This window comes from Gopherus evgoodei, chromosome 2 (genome assembly GCF_007399415.2).
Source record: "Gopherus evgoodei ecotype Sinaloan lineage chromosome 2, rGopEvg1_v1.p, whole genome shotgun sequence".
Lineage (NCBI taxonomy): Eukaryota > Metazoa > Chordata > Testudines > Testudinidae > Gopherus > Gopherus evgoodei.
In genome coordinates, this window is record NC_044323.1 from 293,524,823 (window position 1) to 293,542,572 (window position 17,750).

The following is a 17,750-nucleotide window of genomic DNA, read 5'->3' on the forward strand; positions in this document are numbered from 1 at the left end:
AGCGTCCAAAATATGGGTGTTAGCATGAAAATCTCCAAGCTTAGGTACCAGCTTGGACCTAGTAATTGCTGCCACCAGCTAGGAATTCTACAGTGCCTAGCTCACTGTGGTCTCCCCAAAACATTCCCTGGGGAACCCCAAGAGTCAGATTCCTTGAGTCTCACAACAAAGGGGAATAAACCATTTCCCTTCCCCCTCCTCCCACCCAGGTGTTCCCTCCCTGGGTTCCTGGAGAGATATACAGAAGCAAGCTCCGTGAATCTAAACAAAGGGATTCTACCCTCCCTGTTTCAAGTCCTGGAAACACAAGTACCGAGGGAGCTAATCTCTCTTCCCCCTCACCCAGAGGGTATGCAAAGTCAGGCTTAGTAAGTCTAACACAAAGAGATTTTCCCCCTGACTTCTTCCTCCCACCAATTCCCTGGTGAGCTGCAGACTCAATTCCCTGGAGTCCCCACTAAAGAAAAACTCCAACAGGTTTTTAAAAAGAAAGCTTTATATAAAAAAGAAAGAAAAAGACATTTAAAAATATTCTCTGTAATAAGGTGACAATATACAGGGTCAATTGCTTAAAGGAAAAAAAAGGATAAACAGCCTTATCCAAAAAGAATACAATTTAACACATTCCAGCACCACTGGATTCCCGGCAACACTTCACACTCTCAGTATTTTCTCTCCAGCACCAAAGAGATGCCTGGGAACTATCTACTTCCTCCATGACCCCGACCACTGTTATACCTCAGAGTGGCAATACGATACCCAGCAACATTGCCAGAAACCACTTACAAATGCAGACATATGACTCCCTGGGAGATATTTCTCTCTCACTTCTAACCAAACAACAATTTTGAAGATGTGGATGAGACCCTGAGAAGCCTTCCTCTGCTCCAGTCATATCAACCACTTTTGACATCCCACCAATTTGGCGACCTCCTACCCCCTTTTTTTCCATCATGGTAGCTAATTACCTCAGATAAGTCAGTTCTGGAGGTCTTCGGGGCAGATATGTCCTCCCTCCCTGTCCCTTTTCAGGGACGCTTCTCATGGACCCATCTTAGGAGAAAAGAGAAATCATCTGTAGATTGGGAGCCATAGAACCAGTCCCACCCCAACGCAGAGGGAAGGGTTTTTACTCTCTTTACTTTCTGGTCCTTGAGAAATCTGGTGGATGGAGACCAATCCTAGACCTTTTGAAACCTAAACAAATTCTTCAAACTGCAATGCTGCAAGATGGTTACGCTCTCCACTGTTATCCCAAAACTGGAACAGGGGGATTGATTCTCGGCCTTTGACCTCCAAGGCATGTACTTTTATTTCACAATACATCCTGCCCACAGACTTCATTATGGAAACCGACCACTGTCAGTACAAGGTCCTGCCCTTCAGACTGTCGACAGCCCCTCATGTATTCTCTAAGGTTGTTGCAGTAATCACTGCCTCTCTATGTAAAAAGGACATTGTCATCTTTCAATACTTGGACGACTGTCTCCTCAAGGCTCCATCTGAAACTGACATCCTTCGCACCATCCATGTGACCACGAACCTTTTCTCAAGCCTCAGCCTTGACATAAACCTGGAAAAATCTACGTTATCACCAGTGCAGAAATCGCAAGGCAAAAAATCCCAATTTTTGCCATATTTACAGCTCCAATCAATGTTTTTGTCCACTATCAAGGAAAAAATACCTGTCACAGATTTAAAAAAAAAAATCTGAAGAATATTGATATTCCATCCAACTTCATAGAATTCATGGTGCAATTGCATCAGTGTTCAGCAATCACAGGAAAAAATCTTTTTTCAAAACTTTGTATACATCAATTCAGAATTTAGGAATTGGCTTAATCTCTCTGTTGCATTGGAATTTGTCTCTTGCTGCAGGATGGCCAAATGGACCTGGACTGTAGGTCTATGACTCGGCGTGCTTCTGATTGCTCAATGTTAAAAGCCTACAACTCTGCATTATTGTTTTCATATAACTGAATATGTTTGACTTTTGTTATATAAATATTGAAAACTGAAATGAGTCACGACTTGTATAACTTCTTTGAGGACAATATCAGACCAAAATGTATAGACATTCTGATCAGCAATTTTATATATTAGTATTATGCCCACCAGAGTTTTATTTTTTATTCATACAATCCTAAATTTAATGTCTGGATCTACCTCCTTATGAAACCACAATTAGTTTTCATTATGTAGTATTCCAAGTGTAATGTAGTATGCATTAATGAAACAGTTTTCAACATAGAAAATGTCTTAAGTGAGACAAACTAGTTTTTCCCAAAGTGGTAAAAGCTAGCTCTCGTAAACACCATGCCATCGCTGCTACTATTTAATAATTAATTGTCTGACTCCTCCCGTAACGTCCCAGAACTGAAAATGTAAATAGAAAAAATGCTTAAAAGTAAACACCAGTGTTATCTATCAAAAGTATATATAAAAAAGTTCTGCTATGTTGGCTTATAATTCAGTTTCAGAAAGAGACCCAGGTACCTAGTTGTCTTTAAAAAGCTAGTGAATATGGCTCTTATCACATCAATGGTCTGTGGTGCTTTCAGAGTCATTTAACATAACCTGAGGCAGTTAAGAGACATCTGCTTGGATTTACTGAAAGTTTCAAATACAGGTTGACGCCTGGCTTTCAGGTTATCAACCTGATCACAGGAGGATACTTGGTGGTGGTGGGGGAACCATAATTCCTATCTTTTCCTCCCTATGATACTGATTGTCAAAAAAAGACAAAGAAATTCTCCACTTGCTTTTTCAGCAGTGTTTGGTTTTTTTATTCTAACAGCTGTCTCTGAAGCAACTGGAACAATAGAAAACTTGGATCTTAAGCTCTAGTTTGTCATATCTGCTTTGCCTCCCGCCCAGCCCCCCACTTTTGTGTCATTGTGCATCTAAGACTTCTATGATTTAGAAAGCATGAAAAACCAAGAGACAAAGACCTACTGGGGATAAATTCATCTTCAGCCCAAGGCTGGATTGTTCCCTACTAGCTGCTTTGCCTAGTTTAGTTTTGAAATGTTCTAAGCAAGAAGGTTTAGATTTTATCATAATTGTACTAGTGAGAAAGATGAGAATCCTGAAGTGTTCCCAACAGACCTTCACAAGCCGGCTATTCCAAATGACATCTTGCTAAGATTTAGGGGGCCAGATCCACAGCTCATGTAAATTGGTGTGTGGTTCCATTGATTTCACTGGAGCTATGTTAATTTACACCAGCTGGGAATCTGGCTCTATTGCTCTTCTCTACCAAGACGACAAGATGGCCCTGTTAATTCTTACAAAAAATGGAAAGTGTGGACACCAGTCTCTGCTCTTGTATATTCCCAGGATGCAGAGGTTAAATTTAAACATATCCACAGAAAGGTCCCTCTTTTCTTTCTCACAGAAGAGCTGTCTTCCTTGCCTCCTCTGTGGCTCATTGGGTTGTAACTTCAATACATTTAGACCAGTGGTTTTAAACCTGTGGTCTGCGGACTCTTGGGGTTCTGCAGACTATGTATAAGATTTCCAAATGGGTCCATACCTTGCATTTTTTAAATTTTGTAGGGGTCTGCAAATGAAAAAAGATTGAAAACCATTGATTTTTAGACCAGCCATGTAAGATGTTATACCACCTTGTTAGCAGCAGTCAGCACACCTTCATCTCCAACTAAGTAATATTGGAGGCAGAAGTGCCAGCTGAGACGGTTAACTTAATGTTCTCTGGGGAGTGGAGGGAGATTCTGTCCCAATGTTAAGATTAATTAGAAAGCAACATAATTATCTGAGAACTTTTCAGGACATGCCTGGGCTTGTATATTTCTTAATTGCTATTATCTATTGAGTAATCCTTTGATCACCAAATCCAGACAGACCATCCCTGTGTGTTTCTGTACATGATAGGAAAAAGCAGGAAGTCCATCATAGCACTTACAAAACCAAGTTCACTCCAGTGTCCAAGAATTCCAAATAGTGGTGTGTATTTTTAATATAGATTGATCTCTTGGACAGAAAATGAAAAATACTTATTGTAATGAATTTTTCTCCGAATAGAGAACAGGGCCTAACAATACTTGCCTTGTCAACATCCTACAGCACAAATATTCACTTCTGAGAAACGTATTTATAGCATAGAACCTGGTATGTCAGGTTCTGATCTCTTACACCTGTGTAAATCCAGAGTAATTTACTGGACTATGTTCACATCATGTGTCTTTAAACTGGAACTACCATAAGATTGTCAGCAAAAGAGTGTTTATTCCATGGTTTATCACTGGCCACAGGTAGCTTCCTGACTGCATCTGTGTTCATAAATTCAGTTTAAGGCCAGAAGGGAGTTCGGGACCTAGTCTGACCTGTATATAATTCAAGTGTCTAAAGCCCACACAGTTACTCCTGTGAAGAGCCCAGTAACTTGTTTGGCTACAGCAGATTTTAAATGACACATCCTAAATCGTACCTAAACCCATGTTGGGCTGAGCAGTAGCCCTGCATGGGGGCAGAGGGGGAACCCTATACCAATAAAGAACTGAATTGAAAACTCCATGTCATTGCTCAGGCCCACTGAGCAAGATGACTCCTGTGAGACCTAGAAGTGAGGCTTGCATGTCCATGATTGGTGCTACTTCCACTCAGCTCAAGATGGAGCACTTCATGTTTGGGCAGGTCTGTGCTGTATTTGGTAGCTGTGGTTGCAGCTGGTGTAGGCCCTCCTGACTTAGCTTTGATCGAGCTAGCTTTCCAAAAGTAGCAGTGAAGTTACTGGGACTGCTTTCTGCTGATCTGCTAGTGGCTTGGAGGGAACATAGTCCTGCATGAATTATCTGTCCTGTCAGTGATGGGTGTGTTATGGCATTTGTACTTTATAGGCAAGGCTCATTTGAAAAAAGCTATTATGCGACACGAAGAAGCCATGAGGATCCATAGCCTGTGTAAAATCCTGAGGAAGATGGACATCCTCCAGGAGGTCCTCTCCTTCGCTCACAAGCGCTCGCTTAGCAAATACTCAGAAATCGATCACGAGGAAGACTTCTTCGAAACCGGAGATGCTTCCGACATTCATCGTAAGTGTCATTTGAAGTGTTGGAAGCACTATTGACTGTCTTCCTGTGTCTTTGATCCTTCAGGCTCCTCCTCCCTTAGTCCCTATAACAGGGTTTAAAAGAGAACTGGATAAATTAATGGAGATTAAGTCCATTAATGGCTATTAGCCAGGATGAGAAAGGAATTGTGTCCCTAGACTCTGTCCGAGAGTGGAGATGGATGCCAGGAGAGAGATCACTTGATCATTGCCTGTTAGGTTCACTCCTTCTGGGGCACCTGGCATTGGCCACTGTCGGTAGACAGGATACTGGGCTGGATGGACCTTTGGTCTGACCCAGTGTGGGTCATTCTTATGCGAGTCCTTTTCTGTGCTAAATTATCCCCTCTCAAATTAAATTGGCATGTGCGCTTGCAGGAGCCATGTTGGGAGAGTTGTTGCTCATTGATAATGTTCTAAAGTTGCAATTTTTTTGTCTCAGACCCCGGTGATGGACAGGATATAAAAGCGTAGCCCTTTCCTCCATTCTGAGGGATGAGAGGAGAATTAGTATTTTTGTGGCACTATTAATCCAAGAAATTTGATTCACTTCATCAACATTACGCTACATTTCTTCCATCTACCCCACCCCCTAAGTGGGTATGGAAAGTATTTTACAAAAGGGGCGGGGGGGGAACTGCAGCACGAAGAAGGAACGTGACTTGCCCAGGATCACACAGCAAGCTGGTGGTAGAGTTAGGATTAGACCCAGACACACCCAGATCAGGTGGTTTGTTTAATACGTTCTGGTATTATGCAGCAATTTCCTGAAGTGCAGTTATGTGGTGATGCAAATTGTGGGCCAAGCCATCAGATAGAGTAATCTGGCCTGGCTCCATTGACTTAAATGGAGCTAGGCTGATTTACACCAGCTAGGAGTCTGGGCCTGTTATGTTGGTCTGTCACCTGAGCAGGGTTGGGCTTTTTCTAATGAATACACTGTTGCTGTCCTGACACTACTAATCATTTGTTACCATAGCACCTAGGAGACGAGTCATGGACCAGATCCCCATTGTCTAGGTGCTCTGCAAACACAGATTAAAAAGATAGTGCCTGCCCCAAAGAGTTTATAATCTGAGCATAAGGCAAGAAGCAACAAATGGATTCAGACAGATGGGGAGGTACAAGGAATGGTCAGCATGAGAGGCTGAGTCTGCCTGGCCACTGGATACATACATGAGCAACAGCTGCTGGTTCATTTATGCAACAATGGAACGTCTTTGTTTTTCCTTTTACTCTTAGCCAAAACGAATCAGAGACCAGAAATAAAATCTCCCAACTTCTCCCAGGTGAAGGTGACGGACATCTTCCATAGACTGGTATGTAACAGTGATGACAGGAAACAGGCCAGCGCCTGATGCCTATCAAAACTAACAATGAAATTGCTCTGAGGCCAAGCGATGGGGGGACCATTGCATGCAGCATCTAGAAGCTTCTGGGTGGTGCTCTGAGCAGCCCCCAGAGCCTGAGAGCTAGTCCAGGTGACAGTGTCGCTACAGGCAGCCTGTCTAAGGGTACATGTACACTCGAGCTGAAGGTGTAATTTCCAGCTCAGGTAGACCCACACATGCTAGCGTGCTGAGAACAGCAGTGTAGCTGCAGCAGCCCAGGTAAGTAGACAGGGTACTGAGTGGGACTGTGCTTGGGGCAGATAGCCCTTCCCGCCAGCTGTGCAGCTGCAGCTCCACTACGATGTTTGCTGGATCAGGCCTATGTCTGCCCAAGCTGGAAATCATCCTCAGCCTGAGTGCAGACCAGCCCTAATGCAAAACCAGTAGGTGGCACACAGCTTCATTCTCTTTGGTATGTTGTCTCCTTCTTTTATGTCTTGGGTTGTAGAGGATTTTCTATAGCAACAGCGAACACGGCCCAGTGCGGGCTGCGAGCAGTTTTGCAATATGCAGTTGTCTCAGCCTTGTGGAAATGGGTCTTTTAATTATTTTTTTACAAGTCCCAGCCAGGGACCAGGATCCCATTGTGCTAGGTGCTGTACAAACCAAGACAGGACCAAAAGACAATCCTTGCCCCAATGAGCTGACCATCTAAGTACAAGGCAAGAGACAAGTGGACAGACAGATGCAGTCACGGGGGAAGCTGACAAAGCCAGCTCAGTGCCTCCTGCCATAGAAATTAATGGGGATGCTTGAGCTTTTGTCACCTCTCCTTGTGCCGACTCTTCATCCAGAGAACTAAGTGATGCTGATACTGCTTCCAGGCTTCAAAAGGCACCTTCACTGCTAAAGGGGGAGAGTATGATTTAAAATGAGACAAAGGCTGCCCACAGATCCATGTCACCAGCAAGCCAGTGTGACACTAGATGGAGCCTGTGTGTTTGTCAGCCAACATGCTAGCTTCTCAGACTGGTTCCAGAAGGCTTCCCATTGATTGAGGGATGGCTCTTGGTGTAAGTAGTGGCCAGCAGCAGTTTTGCCAGTGGGGCGGGCACTTCCCAGCTCAGGGAAACAAAATGCTTAATGTCAGCCTCGCCTTCGTCCCTAATCTGATCCCATTTGCAGTTGTGAATTGAGTAGCATAGCGTGGCCAGCTTCCAGTGGAACAATTTGTGCAGTGTGCCCAAGATGTGTGCAGTATCAGAGGGGTAGCCGTGTTAATCTGGATCTGTGAAAGCAGCAAAGAGTCCTGTGGCACCTTACAGACTAACAGACGTTTTGGAGCATGAGCTTTCATGGGTGAATACCCACTTCATTGGATGCATGTAGTGGACATTTCCAGGGGCAGGTGTATATGTATGCATGCAAGAAGCAGGCTAGAGATGATAAGGTTAGTTCAATCAGGGAGAATGAGGCCCTCTTCTAGCAGTTGAGGTGTGAAAACCAAGGGAGGAGAAACTGTTTTGTAGTTGGCAAGCCATTCACAGTCTTTGTTTAATCCTGAGCTGATGGTGTCAAATTTGCAGATGAACTGAAGCTCAGCAGTTTCTCTTTGAAGTCTGGTCCTGAATTTTTTTTGCTGCAGGATGGCTACCTTAAGATCTGCTGTTGTGTGACCAGGGAGGCTGAAGCATTCTCCTACAGGTTTTTGTATATTGCCATTCCTAACATCTGATTTGTGTCCATTTATCCTTTTCCGTAGAGACTGTCCAGTTTGGCTGATGTACATAGCAGAGGGGCATTGCTGGCATATGATGGCATATATTACATTGGTGGACGTGCAGGTGAATGGACCAGTGATGGTGTGCCTGATCTGGTTAGGTCCTGTGATGATGTCACTGGTGTAGATATGTGGGCAGAGTTGGCATCGAGGTTTGTTGCATGGATTGATTCCTGAGTTAGAGTTACTATGGTGCGGTGTGCAGTTACTGGTGAGAATATGCTTCAGGTTGTCTGTGGGCGAGGACTGGCCTGCCACCCAAGGCCTGTGAAAGTGTGGGATCATTGTCCAGGATCGGTTGTAGATCCCTGATGATGCGTTGGAGGGGTTTTAGCTGGGGACTGTATGTGATGGCCAGTGGAGTCCTGTTGGTTTCTTTCTTGGGTTTGTCTTGCAGTAGGAGGCTTCTGGGTACACGTCTGGCTCTGTTGATCTGTTTCCTTATTTCCTCATGCGGGTATTGTAGTTTTGAGAATGCTTGGTGGAGATTTTGTAGATGTTGGTCTCTGTCTGAGGGGTTGGAGCAGATGCGGTTGTACTTCAGTGCTTGGCTGTAGACAATGGATCGTGCAGTGTGCCCGGGATGGAAGCTGGAGGCATGAAGGTAGGCATAGTGGTCGGTAAGTTTTCAGTATAGGGTGGTGTTAATGTGACCATCACTTATTTGCACCATGGTGTCTAGGAAGTGGACCTTCTGTGTAGATTGGTCTAGGCTGAGGTTGATGGTAGGGAAGAAGGTGGAATTTTTCCAGAGTCTCCTTCCCATGGGTCCAGATGATGAAGATGTCATCAGTGTAGCGTCGATAGAGAAGGGGCGTGAATGGACGAGAGCTGAGGAAGTGTTCCAGGTCAGCCATAAAAATGTTAGCATATTGTGGGGCCATGCGGGTGCCCGTAGCAGTGCCACTGATCTAGAGGTGTATATTGTCACCAAATTTGAAATAATTGTGTGTGAGGATAAAGGCACAGAGCTCAGCAGCCAATTGTGCTGTGGCATCATCAGGGATACTGTTCCTGACAGCTTGTATTTCTTCTGTGTGTGGGATGTTTGTGTAGAGAGCTTCTACGTCAATGGTGGCTAGGATGGTGTTTTCTGGAAGGTCACCAATGCATTGTAGTTTTCTTAGGAAATCAGTGGTGTCACGGAGATAGCTGGGAGTGCTGGTGGCATAGGGTCTGAGTAAAGAGTCCACATATCCAGACAGTCCTTCAGTGAGAGTGCCAATGCCTGAGATGATGGGGCGTCCAGGATTTCCAGGTTTGTGCATCTTGGGTAGTAGATAGAATAACCCTGGTCGGGGCTCTAAGGGTATGTTGATTTGTTCTGGTGTTAGTGTAGGGAGTGTCCTGAGTAGATGGTGCAGTTTCTTAGTGTATTCCTCTGTGGGATCTGTGGATGTGTGCAGCATACAGCTTCCAGGGGGGCTTCAGCGTAGCAGAATATTACAGGCATCTGCACTCTGGACAGCTTGACAGCCACAGCAGAGGAACCAGGGACATTTGCAAAGGTGCCCTGAAGTAAGATCCAGTCCTGCTCCTGCTGAAGTTGAGGGAAGCTTTGCCATTGCTTTCAGGATCTGACTCTAAGGATCTGACTCTAAGGATGAAATCCATCTCTGTGCAGAGGGCTGGCACTCTGCCCCGTTTCAGGCCCAGGGCTAGCTAGATTGCGGTTCCCAGACCTAGAATCTTGAGCTAGAGTCCACCGCACCCCCCCCCGCCCCCACTCTCTCCAGTGCTGGGACTTTGCTCTCAAGGGAGGGAGTTGAAGAGTCCGTTCCATGCACTAATGGTAAGTAGATCTGGCTCTTTGTTTTCTTCTAATTTTGGCCGAAGGACTGAATCTAACCACAGACGTTCTTTTAATTGACAGAAGCTCCCAGTTTCTGGCAGCTGCTCTCAATGGCTAGATCTTGTGCCCCCCCCACCCCCCACACACACACACACACCCTCCGCATGCAAGAAATGGATTGAATAGTGTGGAATGGGTTGAATGTCATTTGGTTAATTTTTGCCAACCCTAAAATAGCTCCCTGGCTTTTGGACAACTGAAATGTTTGCAGTTGCTCTGACATCTAGTCAGTGTAAACGCTGCTTGGGGGGCACAAACCAGGATTGTCTGCGGAGCACAAATGATCCAGTTTCATGCTTCCTTGGACAATGAGTCAAAGTCAGTGGGATCTCTGTGAGCCAGAGGACTAGGCCTAGACTCTCGAGAGGCCTGCTGCACTGAAACACATTGTCCTATGTCTTTATCCAGGGCCCTCTGTCAGTTTTTTCAGCCAAAAACAAGTGGTGCCCTGCACGGCGAGTTCATCTGGCCAGAGGAGAAAATGGCTTTGGGTTGACGCTCCGAGGGGATTCCCCTGTCCTGATTGCAGGAGTGATACCTGGGGGCTGTGCATCCGTAAGTAGCTAGTGCTTCCCTCGGCCCTCCTAGCCTCACTGGAGAGACAGACAGGGTTAGTAGCACCACCTCTGATTCAGAGGGCCTGGCATTTCCCTGTGTGAGACCACATTCTCAACTGCTAATAACTTGGACCAAACTGGAACCATTTGGGTTGATATTTCCTATGCTGAGTGTCAGTCTCAGACTGAATCCCCCATCCCTGCTCCTCCCCCCAAAAAAATAAATTCAGCTCTTTTGAGGATGAGCTGAGAGAAAATGCTTTTATTTCCCCACGTTAAAAAATTTTGGAGACTTTTTTTTTTTTTCCTTCGGGAAGCTTTTGCACCTCCATGCTTTGGAGCAGACACTTGAAATTTGGCAAGGGGATTGACCTTTGCATCTTTTGTCATCCTCATGAAAGTCCTCCTAAATCTGGCTGAGTTACAAGTCTCTGAAAAATCCTATTTGGCACATGGTCAGTAGAGACTCACTGGAACGTCACTGTTTCATTCCCCAAAGATTCTGTATGCACTAAGCATGCTCTAGCGCCCAGGGCTAGTGGGACTTTCCCCGCGGTTATTGGCTACTCCAGGCCATGCTAGATCCAGACACCAGAACTGAGAGCAAGGAGACTCTCTCCTGTGTTCAGTGCCACCCCAGGTACTGTGCCAGCAGTGAGAAGGAGGGCAGCCACCTGAATGGAATGCAGAGGGGACCAGAACTGGACCCAGGGAATGTGGGAGTAGATCCGGGCAAGGAGTCTTGGGGATGGGAACACACTTGGACTGGAGGCTGGCATGGTGGAGTGTGGGAAGGGAAATTGGACAGGCAGCAGAGATTGGGACTGGCTGGACAAGGGGACTGGAAGCTGGGGATGGGACAGAGAAGACTGGGAACTGGTGACGGGGAGGAGAGGGAGACTTATCTGATGTGGAGCCAAGAGGTGGGGGGGCAGGGGATGTATTGAAGCCATGGGCAAAGAGACTGGGACAGGGAGCTTGGAGAGGGGGCCAGAGATACGGAGATTGGAAACATGAACAGAGGATGGCTGGAAGCCAAAGTTGGGGGTGGAGGGATGGAACTGGGAATGGCTGGGAAAGGAATTTAGACTGGGAGTGGAGTAGGGGTGGGGAAGGAACAGAACAGATTGAAAGGGAAGGGCCATAAGGGGTCAAGCTTTCGGGGGAAAGGGCAGAAGAGCTTCTCAAAGAAAAAGCCTTCCAGAGGGGTGGGGGGGTGGAAGCATAGGAGGACCCACGGAAATAGGCATGGGAGAAGAGCATTTATCTACTGGATCTTTTAATAAGGTATTTGAAAGACCAGACTGGTAACCAGTAATGTTCTGTGTGTTCACTACTAGTCTCATCTGGTGCCCATTGTACCAGTGGGAGTCTTTCCATTGACTTCATTGAGCATTGGACTGAGCTCTATGACTCCAGTCCAGTAAGGAACTTAAGCATGTGCTTTGCTTTAAGCTCTGTTGAAGTAGATGGAAACTTGTAGCTTAAGTGCTTTGCTGGCTCAGACCTACCCTAGATCTTGCAGAAGTAGTCTCCTTTAATGCCTCTGCAAATGGTTAATCAGGCAGAGCATTTTCCTAGGAACATCTCCATGTTTCCAATAGTGCAGCCAGAGTCCTAGGGTCATGCTGTATTGAACTTCAGGGAAGGAAATGCTGAGCCTCTGCTAGTTCCTGAAAGAGGGGTTCTGTAGCCATGCTAGGACATTACAGGCTCCATTTGGCCTTTGTTTGCTCTCTTGCAGGAAGCCGGGCTAAAGGAAGGAGACTACATAGTCTCTGTGAACAGCGAGGACTGCAAGTGGTCCAAGCATGCTGAGGTGGTGCAGCTGCTGAAGAGCGTCGGGGAAGAGGGTGTAGACATTGGCGTGGTAACCCTGCAAAGTTCCAATGGACAGACCGTTGTAATTCACCTTCTTGCTTTGTCTGAACCTTAGCAAAAGCCCCTTAGGTAGATATGGTATTGGGAAAGCCAGGGCTGGCAGAGAGAAGCTTGCTGAGATCAACTCAAGCTGGGTGATGCTTTGTCTCTTCAGGATACTTTGGGTAGTGGAGTCTGGAAACAATAAAGCATGTGGCAATAAACCAGCTGAGACCTGAGCATATCTGCACTACAAACTTAAGTCAACCTATGTTAGGTCGACTTACAGCCAGTGTGGTAATTAACGTGCTGGCTGATGTCCACACTGTCGTCTTTCTGTTGATGGTGCATTTACTCCCCAGGAGCACTTCCCCATCTGAAGGAGGACAGTGTGAGGGGCTGAGAGCCTGGGCTGTCAGCTCCCCGCCAGGAGCCCAGCTGCTGGCCAGGCTCTCAGCTCGGCTTCCCGCCAGAAGCCCAGCAACCACCCTGGTTTCTTGCCTCCCTGCTCTCTACCAGGAGTGGTGGGTAGTTGCCTGGGTTTCTCTGCTCCCTGAGGGGGGAGCAGGGAGCACAGGCAGCTGCCCAGCTGGGAGAGGGGAAGCCATGATGGGAGGCAACCAGGCTGTAGCTGGAGTCCACCACCAGCCTGAGATGCTCTTGTCAATTTCATGGCTCCATGAAATTGACAAGAGTGACCACGGATAGCTGACGTAAGTAAGGCAGTGTCTACTCCTATGCTGTGTCACCCTAATGACACTGACATAAGCCCCATGCCTCACATGGTCAGGAAGTTACTATGTCAGTGTAATAGGGCACTTACATCGGAGGGAGCATGGCTGTAGTGTGTTGGCGGACATAAGTAGGTCAACGTAAGCTGCATTATGTTGACCTAACTCTGTAGCATAGACCAGGCGTCGGTGGCCCTGTAGGAGTGTAGAGGGAGCTTTCTGGGAGCCATAGCTTTGCTTTCCACTGAGTGAGGGCTTGACTTTTCCAGAGGTACTTGAGTGCCCATGGCTCTCAGCTCCCTGTTGACTTCACGCTTTTGAAAATCAGGCCCGACGCTTTGCTTTTAGAAACATCTTGGGTTTTATTCTCCTTCTGATACATTCTCCAGGGGCTGGCCTAGAGACTGATATGGGGCATTGGGCTGTGGGAGATTAAACAGTCTGTTCTCAATCCTGGTCTCTGCTGACCTAGGGAGCAAGTGTCTGGAGGTGTGGTGGCTGTGGGGAGATGGGAAAGAGTGGGTGCATTCTGCTGTTCAGCTGCCCTGTGGCTAGTTAAGTAGCGATGATGGGCTTGGAAGCAAAGCCAGTCCTGGTTGCTCAGGATTGAGGTCCTGCTGGTCAGACGGATTTTGGGTCAGAAGGTGGTGTCTGGAGAGTGGGGACTGTAAAGCAAAGGAGGGATTCCCAGGAATCTGAGCAGGACGTGGATGCTCCCTGGTATGGTGAAAACCACATAGTTACAATAAAGTGGATAGTCAGCAGCACCGGCTAGTGGTCTGGGCACAGTATTGCAAGCCTGGAGCCCTCCAGCCTCAGCTCCATCTGCAGGCTGCTTTGGCGAGTCCCTTAAATTCTCTGGGCCTGGTTCTGCTCTTGCTTGTGTGGAAGTCCACCAGTATATAACTGGTGCAAGGTCAGAATTGGATTCTGGGGGTGAAACTTACCAGACTCCTGGAGCATTGCGGGGATTGATGTAGTGTTTGTACATTACTCTGGAAGTTCCAGTCTCTGGATTCATTCAGTGCTCCCGGCCATTTTGTTCCTACAGCACATATGTAAGTGGCATTTACCCACATACAGCACTGGCCTTAATAAAAGCTGTGTGTTTGTTTCTATTCCTCCCCTCTCGGGGCTATATCTTACGCTCCTTGATTTAATTCTTTCTGGCAGGTGGACAGGAGGTTGGTGGCCATGTCATCGGGGGCCGCGCTGCTGAAGAACAATAAAGAGAATAGCAGGAAGAGCCTCATGAACAGCAAGAGTGCCAGCACCCTGCTGGCCTGGAGCAAGAAGAGTAAACGCAGCAAGAGCAGCACTTACAGCCTTCCCTTCACCACTGTGGGAGACGAGTCCATGTACTGAACCCTTGGCCTGGCTGGGTGCCGGCTTATTGACGTTAACTCTTGGCATTGCTGGAGAGCAAGAGGAGAGAGCAGCAGCTATGTAGCACCGGGAGCTGTGCTGGTGTCATTGCAATCAGTTCTTCTAGCCCTGAGGGAGGAGAAGACTCCAGAGCTGATCCTTGGTGCCTGAGGAGCATGGCATCGAGCTGGATTCTTTCCTAGCAGAGTGGGCTGGCAGGTGTAGAGCTCTCCTTGCTGGTGACCAGCAGGCTCCTGCATCTGAGCTTACATGTAAAAGTCCTCTGCTGAATGGTTTAGGGGAGGGACTGTTGGTTTGTTTGTCTTTTCTGGCTCATACTCTAGTACCAAGACGGCCTTCTCACCAGCGTTAGTAAGTGCCGGTATAGTAAACCACCAGCGGGCAAACCAAAAGCTGTGAAGTTCTGTACCGTCTCTTAGGCCTTGATCTACTGTGTAAAAAATCCAGTGCACATGGATGCCAACTTAGCCAAGGAACTCATCAGCGTGAATACACAAAGCAGGAAATGTGTAGAATTTTCTCAGCTTCATCAGCAAAAGGGCAAGGAGTGAGGCACTGAGATCCAACATGAACTGATTGTTAGTATGTCTGAGGATTTCTGTTCCAGCGGGGCTGCCTGCTGGCCACCCTAAGGTGGACAGGAATAGCAGGCCATGAATAGCAGGCCACTACTAAGTGCAGAGAACATAGGGACTGTCTCCAGCTGCTCTGTGGTGGATTGGGGAAGAAATTAGAAGTGTATTTTTCTAAAAACACTAAAGGAATATTAAGGTTGCCGAGTGAAGCCCTGAAGAGTCAGGAAACATCAGAGTTCAAGTTGGACAGGGAACCTTAACTGAGCCCCCTTGTGCACAAGCATCATGGTAGGGGCTTGAGGCACGTTTCACATCCTACTGTATCTGCTGGTCTCCTGCTTCATTTAGTGCACAGGGTGAGAGGGCGCACAGATGGTGGAGTGCTGAATTTACACACTCAGATTATGGGTGGTGATTCAAATGATTTTCCAGATAACTTTCCAGAAGCACAGCTTTGCACGTGTATTTGGTTGCTCCTTCTGGTTCAAATTTTACAATCTCAGTAGCATGACCCCAGAGCAGCTCAGCTCTCATTTCCCTCCAGGTCATAGAATCGTAGGACTGGAAGGGGACTTCGAGGTCATCTAGTCCAGTTCCCTGCACTCATGGCAGGACTAAGTATTATCTGTGGATGTGAAATGAACGTTTCACATGGGCGACACACAGCCCTCAAGTTGTCAGTATTGAGAATCTAAAGCAAATGGGTTAACTAACCATCTCATCAGAGCAGAAGCCATATCCTGCTCTCCAGATATGTTCAGTGGGTGCTGGGTCAAGCTCCAAGTCGTTCAGAATGGTGTGCAGTGTGAGGGGGCAGAGTTTGGTCTGTGCATCCAAAAATCCTGTTGTCACTGAGAATATTGGGTGCACAAGCAATGCTGGCTCAGTCCCCACTTCAGCAAAGCACTTAAGCAATATCCAGTAGGGACTTAAACGTGTTTTAAGCACTATGCGGAATCAGGGCGCTGGGTGCATTACTGTAATGGATACATAGCTGTCTGTCAGCTGTTCAATAGGCACCGGGCCAGGGCATAACCTACTCCTCTGTATGAAAGGGAAAGATGTATCCACATAGTCATTGTCCTTTTTCCACCAGCAGAGATGGATCCACCAACAGCCAAATGGCCTCCTGCTGCTTCTGTGTGAGCTTAAAATTTCAAGCAACTAACTCCTCCAAATCATTAAACTATTAACATTTGCCCTGGTATTGGAGCTCATGCACATTGCTAATATCCTAATTCTGTGCTGCCAGCATTCTTAATGGTGCAGAGCTGAACGATGCATACATCTTAACAACTGTGCTGTTGCTGCTGGAAAAATCAGAAGACTATATACATTATGAACAATGTTAGTTTTCAGTCCCATTTCTGTATTGTGTGTGTGGGGTTTTTGTGGAGGCTGTCAAGCTGTCCGGTCTTCTTGAGTGCGTGATTGCTGTTGGTAGGTATAAAATATCCTTCAGAGATGTAATTGTATTTTTGTACAAGTAATAGTTGGTGTCTACTTCTTCCTTTTTTTTTTAAGTCACGAATAATATTTGTAGCAATAGTTTAATGGGATAAACTGAACACATGTCCCTTAGACTGGTAGCAGAATATCTTCTCATTAGCTTCCTTTGAATTTTACTTTATTTTGTTTCATGCAGCACAATGCTAATGTGCCAAGCTGTTGATCCTATTTTATTTTAAAAAAATATTGGTTTCCTCCCCTGAAAAAAGGCATTTCTGTGAAACCCGTTAGGTGCTGATAATCTTTTCATTCATGCATCCCCCAATTCTAAAACTGCACTTGCTCTACAAGTGGATTCAGATACTTGCCCGCCACCTGGCTTTCTTTAACTGTTACTTGAGGACCACCTCCGTCCCATGGTTTGTGGTGAGAAGCCTTCATACTCCAGGGCATAAGCCAACCACTAAACTGCCTGGAGTTAGGAATCTTCCCCAGGGGACAGTTACTTGATAATTGTCCAGTAAGGGATTTCTTGCACCTTCTTCTAAAGCAGCTGGTACTGGCCACTGTCAGACAGGAACTGCTGTACTGGAAGTGAACCATCTAGTACAGTGCCCGGGGTAAACTTCCCAGCCACCAGGTGATAAACTTAATGGGGAGACACCATTGTGCGTTTAAATAGAAATCAGAGCTTCAAGCTTAGAAATGGTAGGCATTTTTAAATGTCGTTTTTGCTGCCATAATTGAGGCCTCTGAGCCAGAGACTTATTTATTTAAAGCAATGTGTATGACTGCATATCGCATTTGTATCCCCAGATGCTTATGTTTACATCATCAGGTTTGTGGGTTTTTTTTACATGCATTGTGCATCTTTCTAACACTGGTGGTTTTTATTTGTATGTTGACACTCATCTTTCAATGATTATAAAATATGGATTTGAAAATTAAACTTTCTTCGTGCACTGCTTCTGTAGGTCACACTCTGTGCCTCTGCAATGGCTGTGAAATGAACCCATGCATGCGCTTGTGAAAGAGTCTGGGTCTAGATAAATTCATAGTGCCTAAGGCCAGAAGGAGCTAGTTGAACCTCCTCAATGCAGAGTTAAAATTCCTTGGTGATTAGTGGATGGATTTTGCTAGCCTGAAGTCCATAGTGCA

At 46.3% G+C, this 17,750-nt stretch overlaps 1 protein-coding gene across 3 annotated transcripts in view; it reads left to right on the top strand.

Annotated features, from left to right (window-relative positions):
• RHPN1 (rhophilin Rho GTPase binding protein 1) overlaps nucleotides 1–17,531 on the top strand; it is a 61,653-nt gene extending 44,122 nt beyond the window's left edge. For 2 of the 3 annotated variants that reach the window (XM_030553917.1, XM_030553919.1), the window contains 5 exons: nucleotides 4,860–5,054; nucleotides 6,314–6,390; nucleotides 10,443–10,589; nucleotides 12,336–12,494; nucleotides 14,356–17,531. In XM_030553917.1, coding sequence (XP_030409777.1) covers nucleotides 4,860–5,054; nucleotides 6,314–6,390; nucleotides 10,443–10,589; nucleotides 12,336–12,494; nucleotides 14,356–14,547 — 770 coding nt within the window. In that variant the 3' untranslated portion in view covers nucleotides 14,548–17,531. The remainder of the gene's footprint in view (nucleotides 1–4,859; nucleotides 5,055–6,313; nucleotides 6,391–10,442; nucleotides 10,590–12,335; nucleotides 12,495–14,355) is intronic. The other variant, XM_030553918.1, reaches the window with a different exon arrangement.
• Nucleotides 17,532–17,750: the final 219 nt, after the last annotated feature.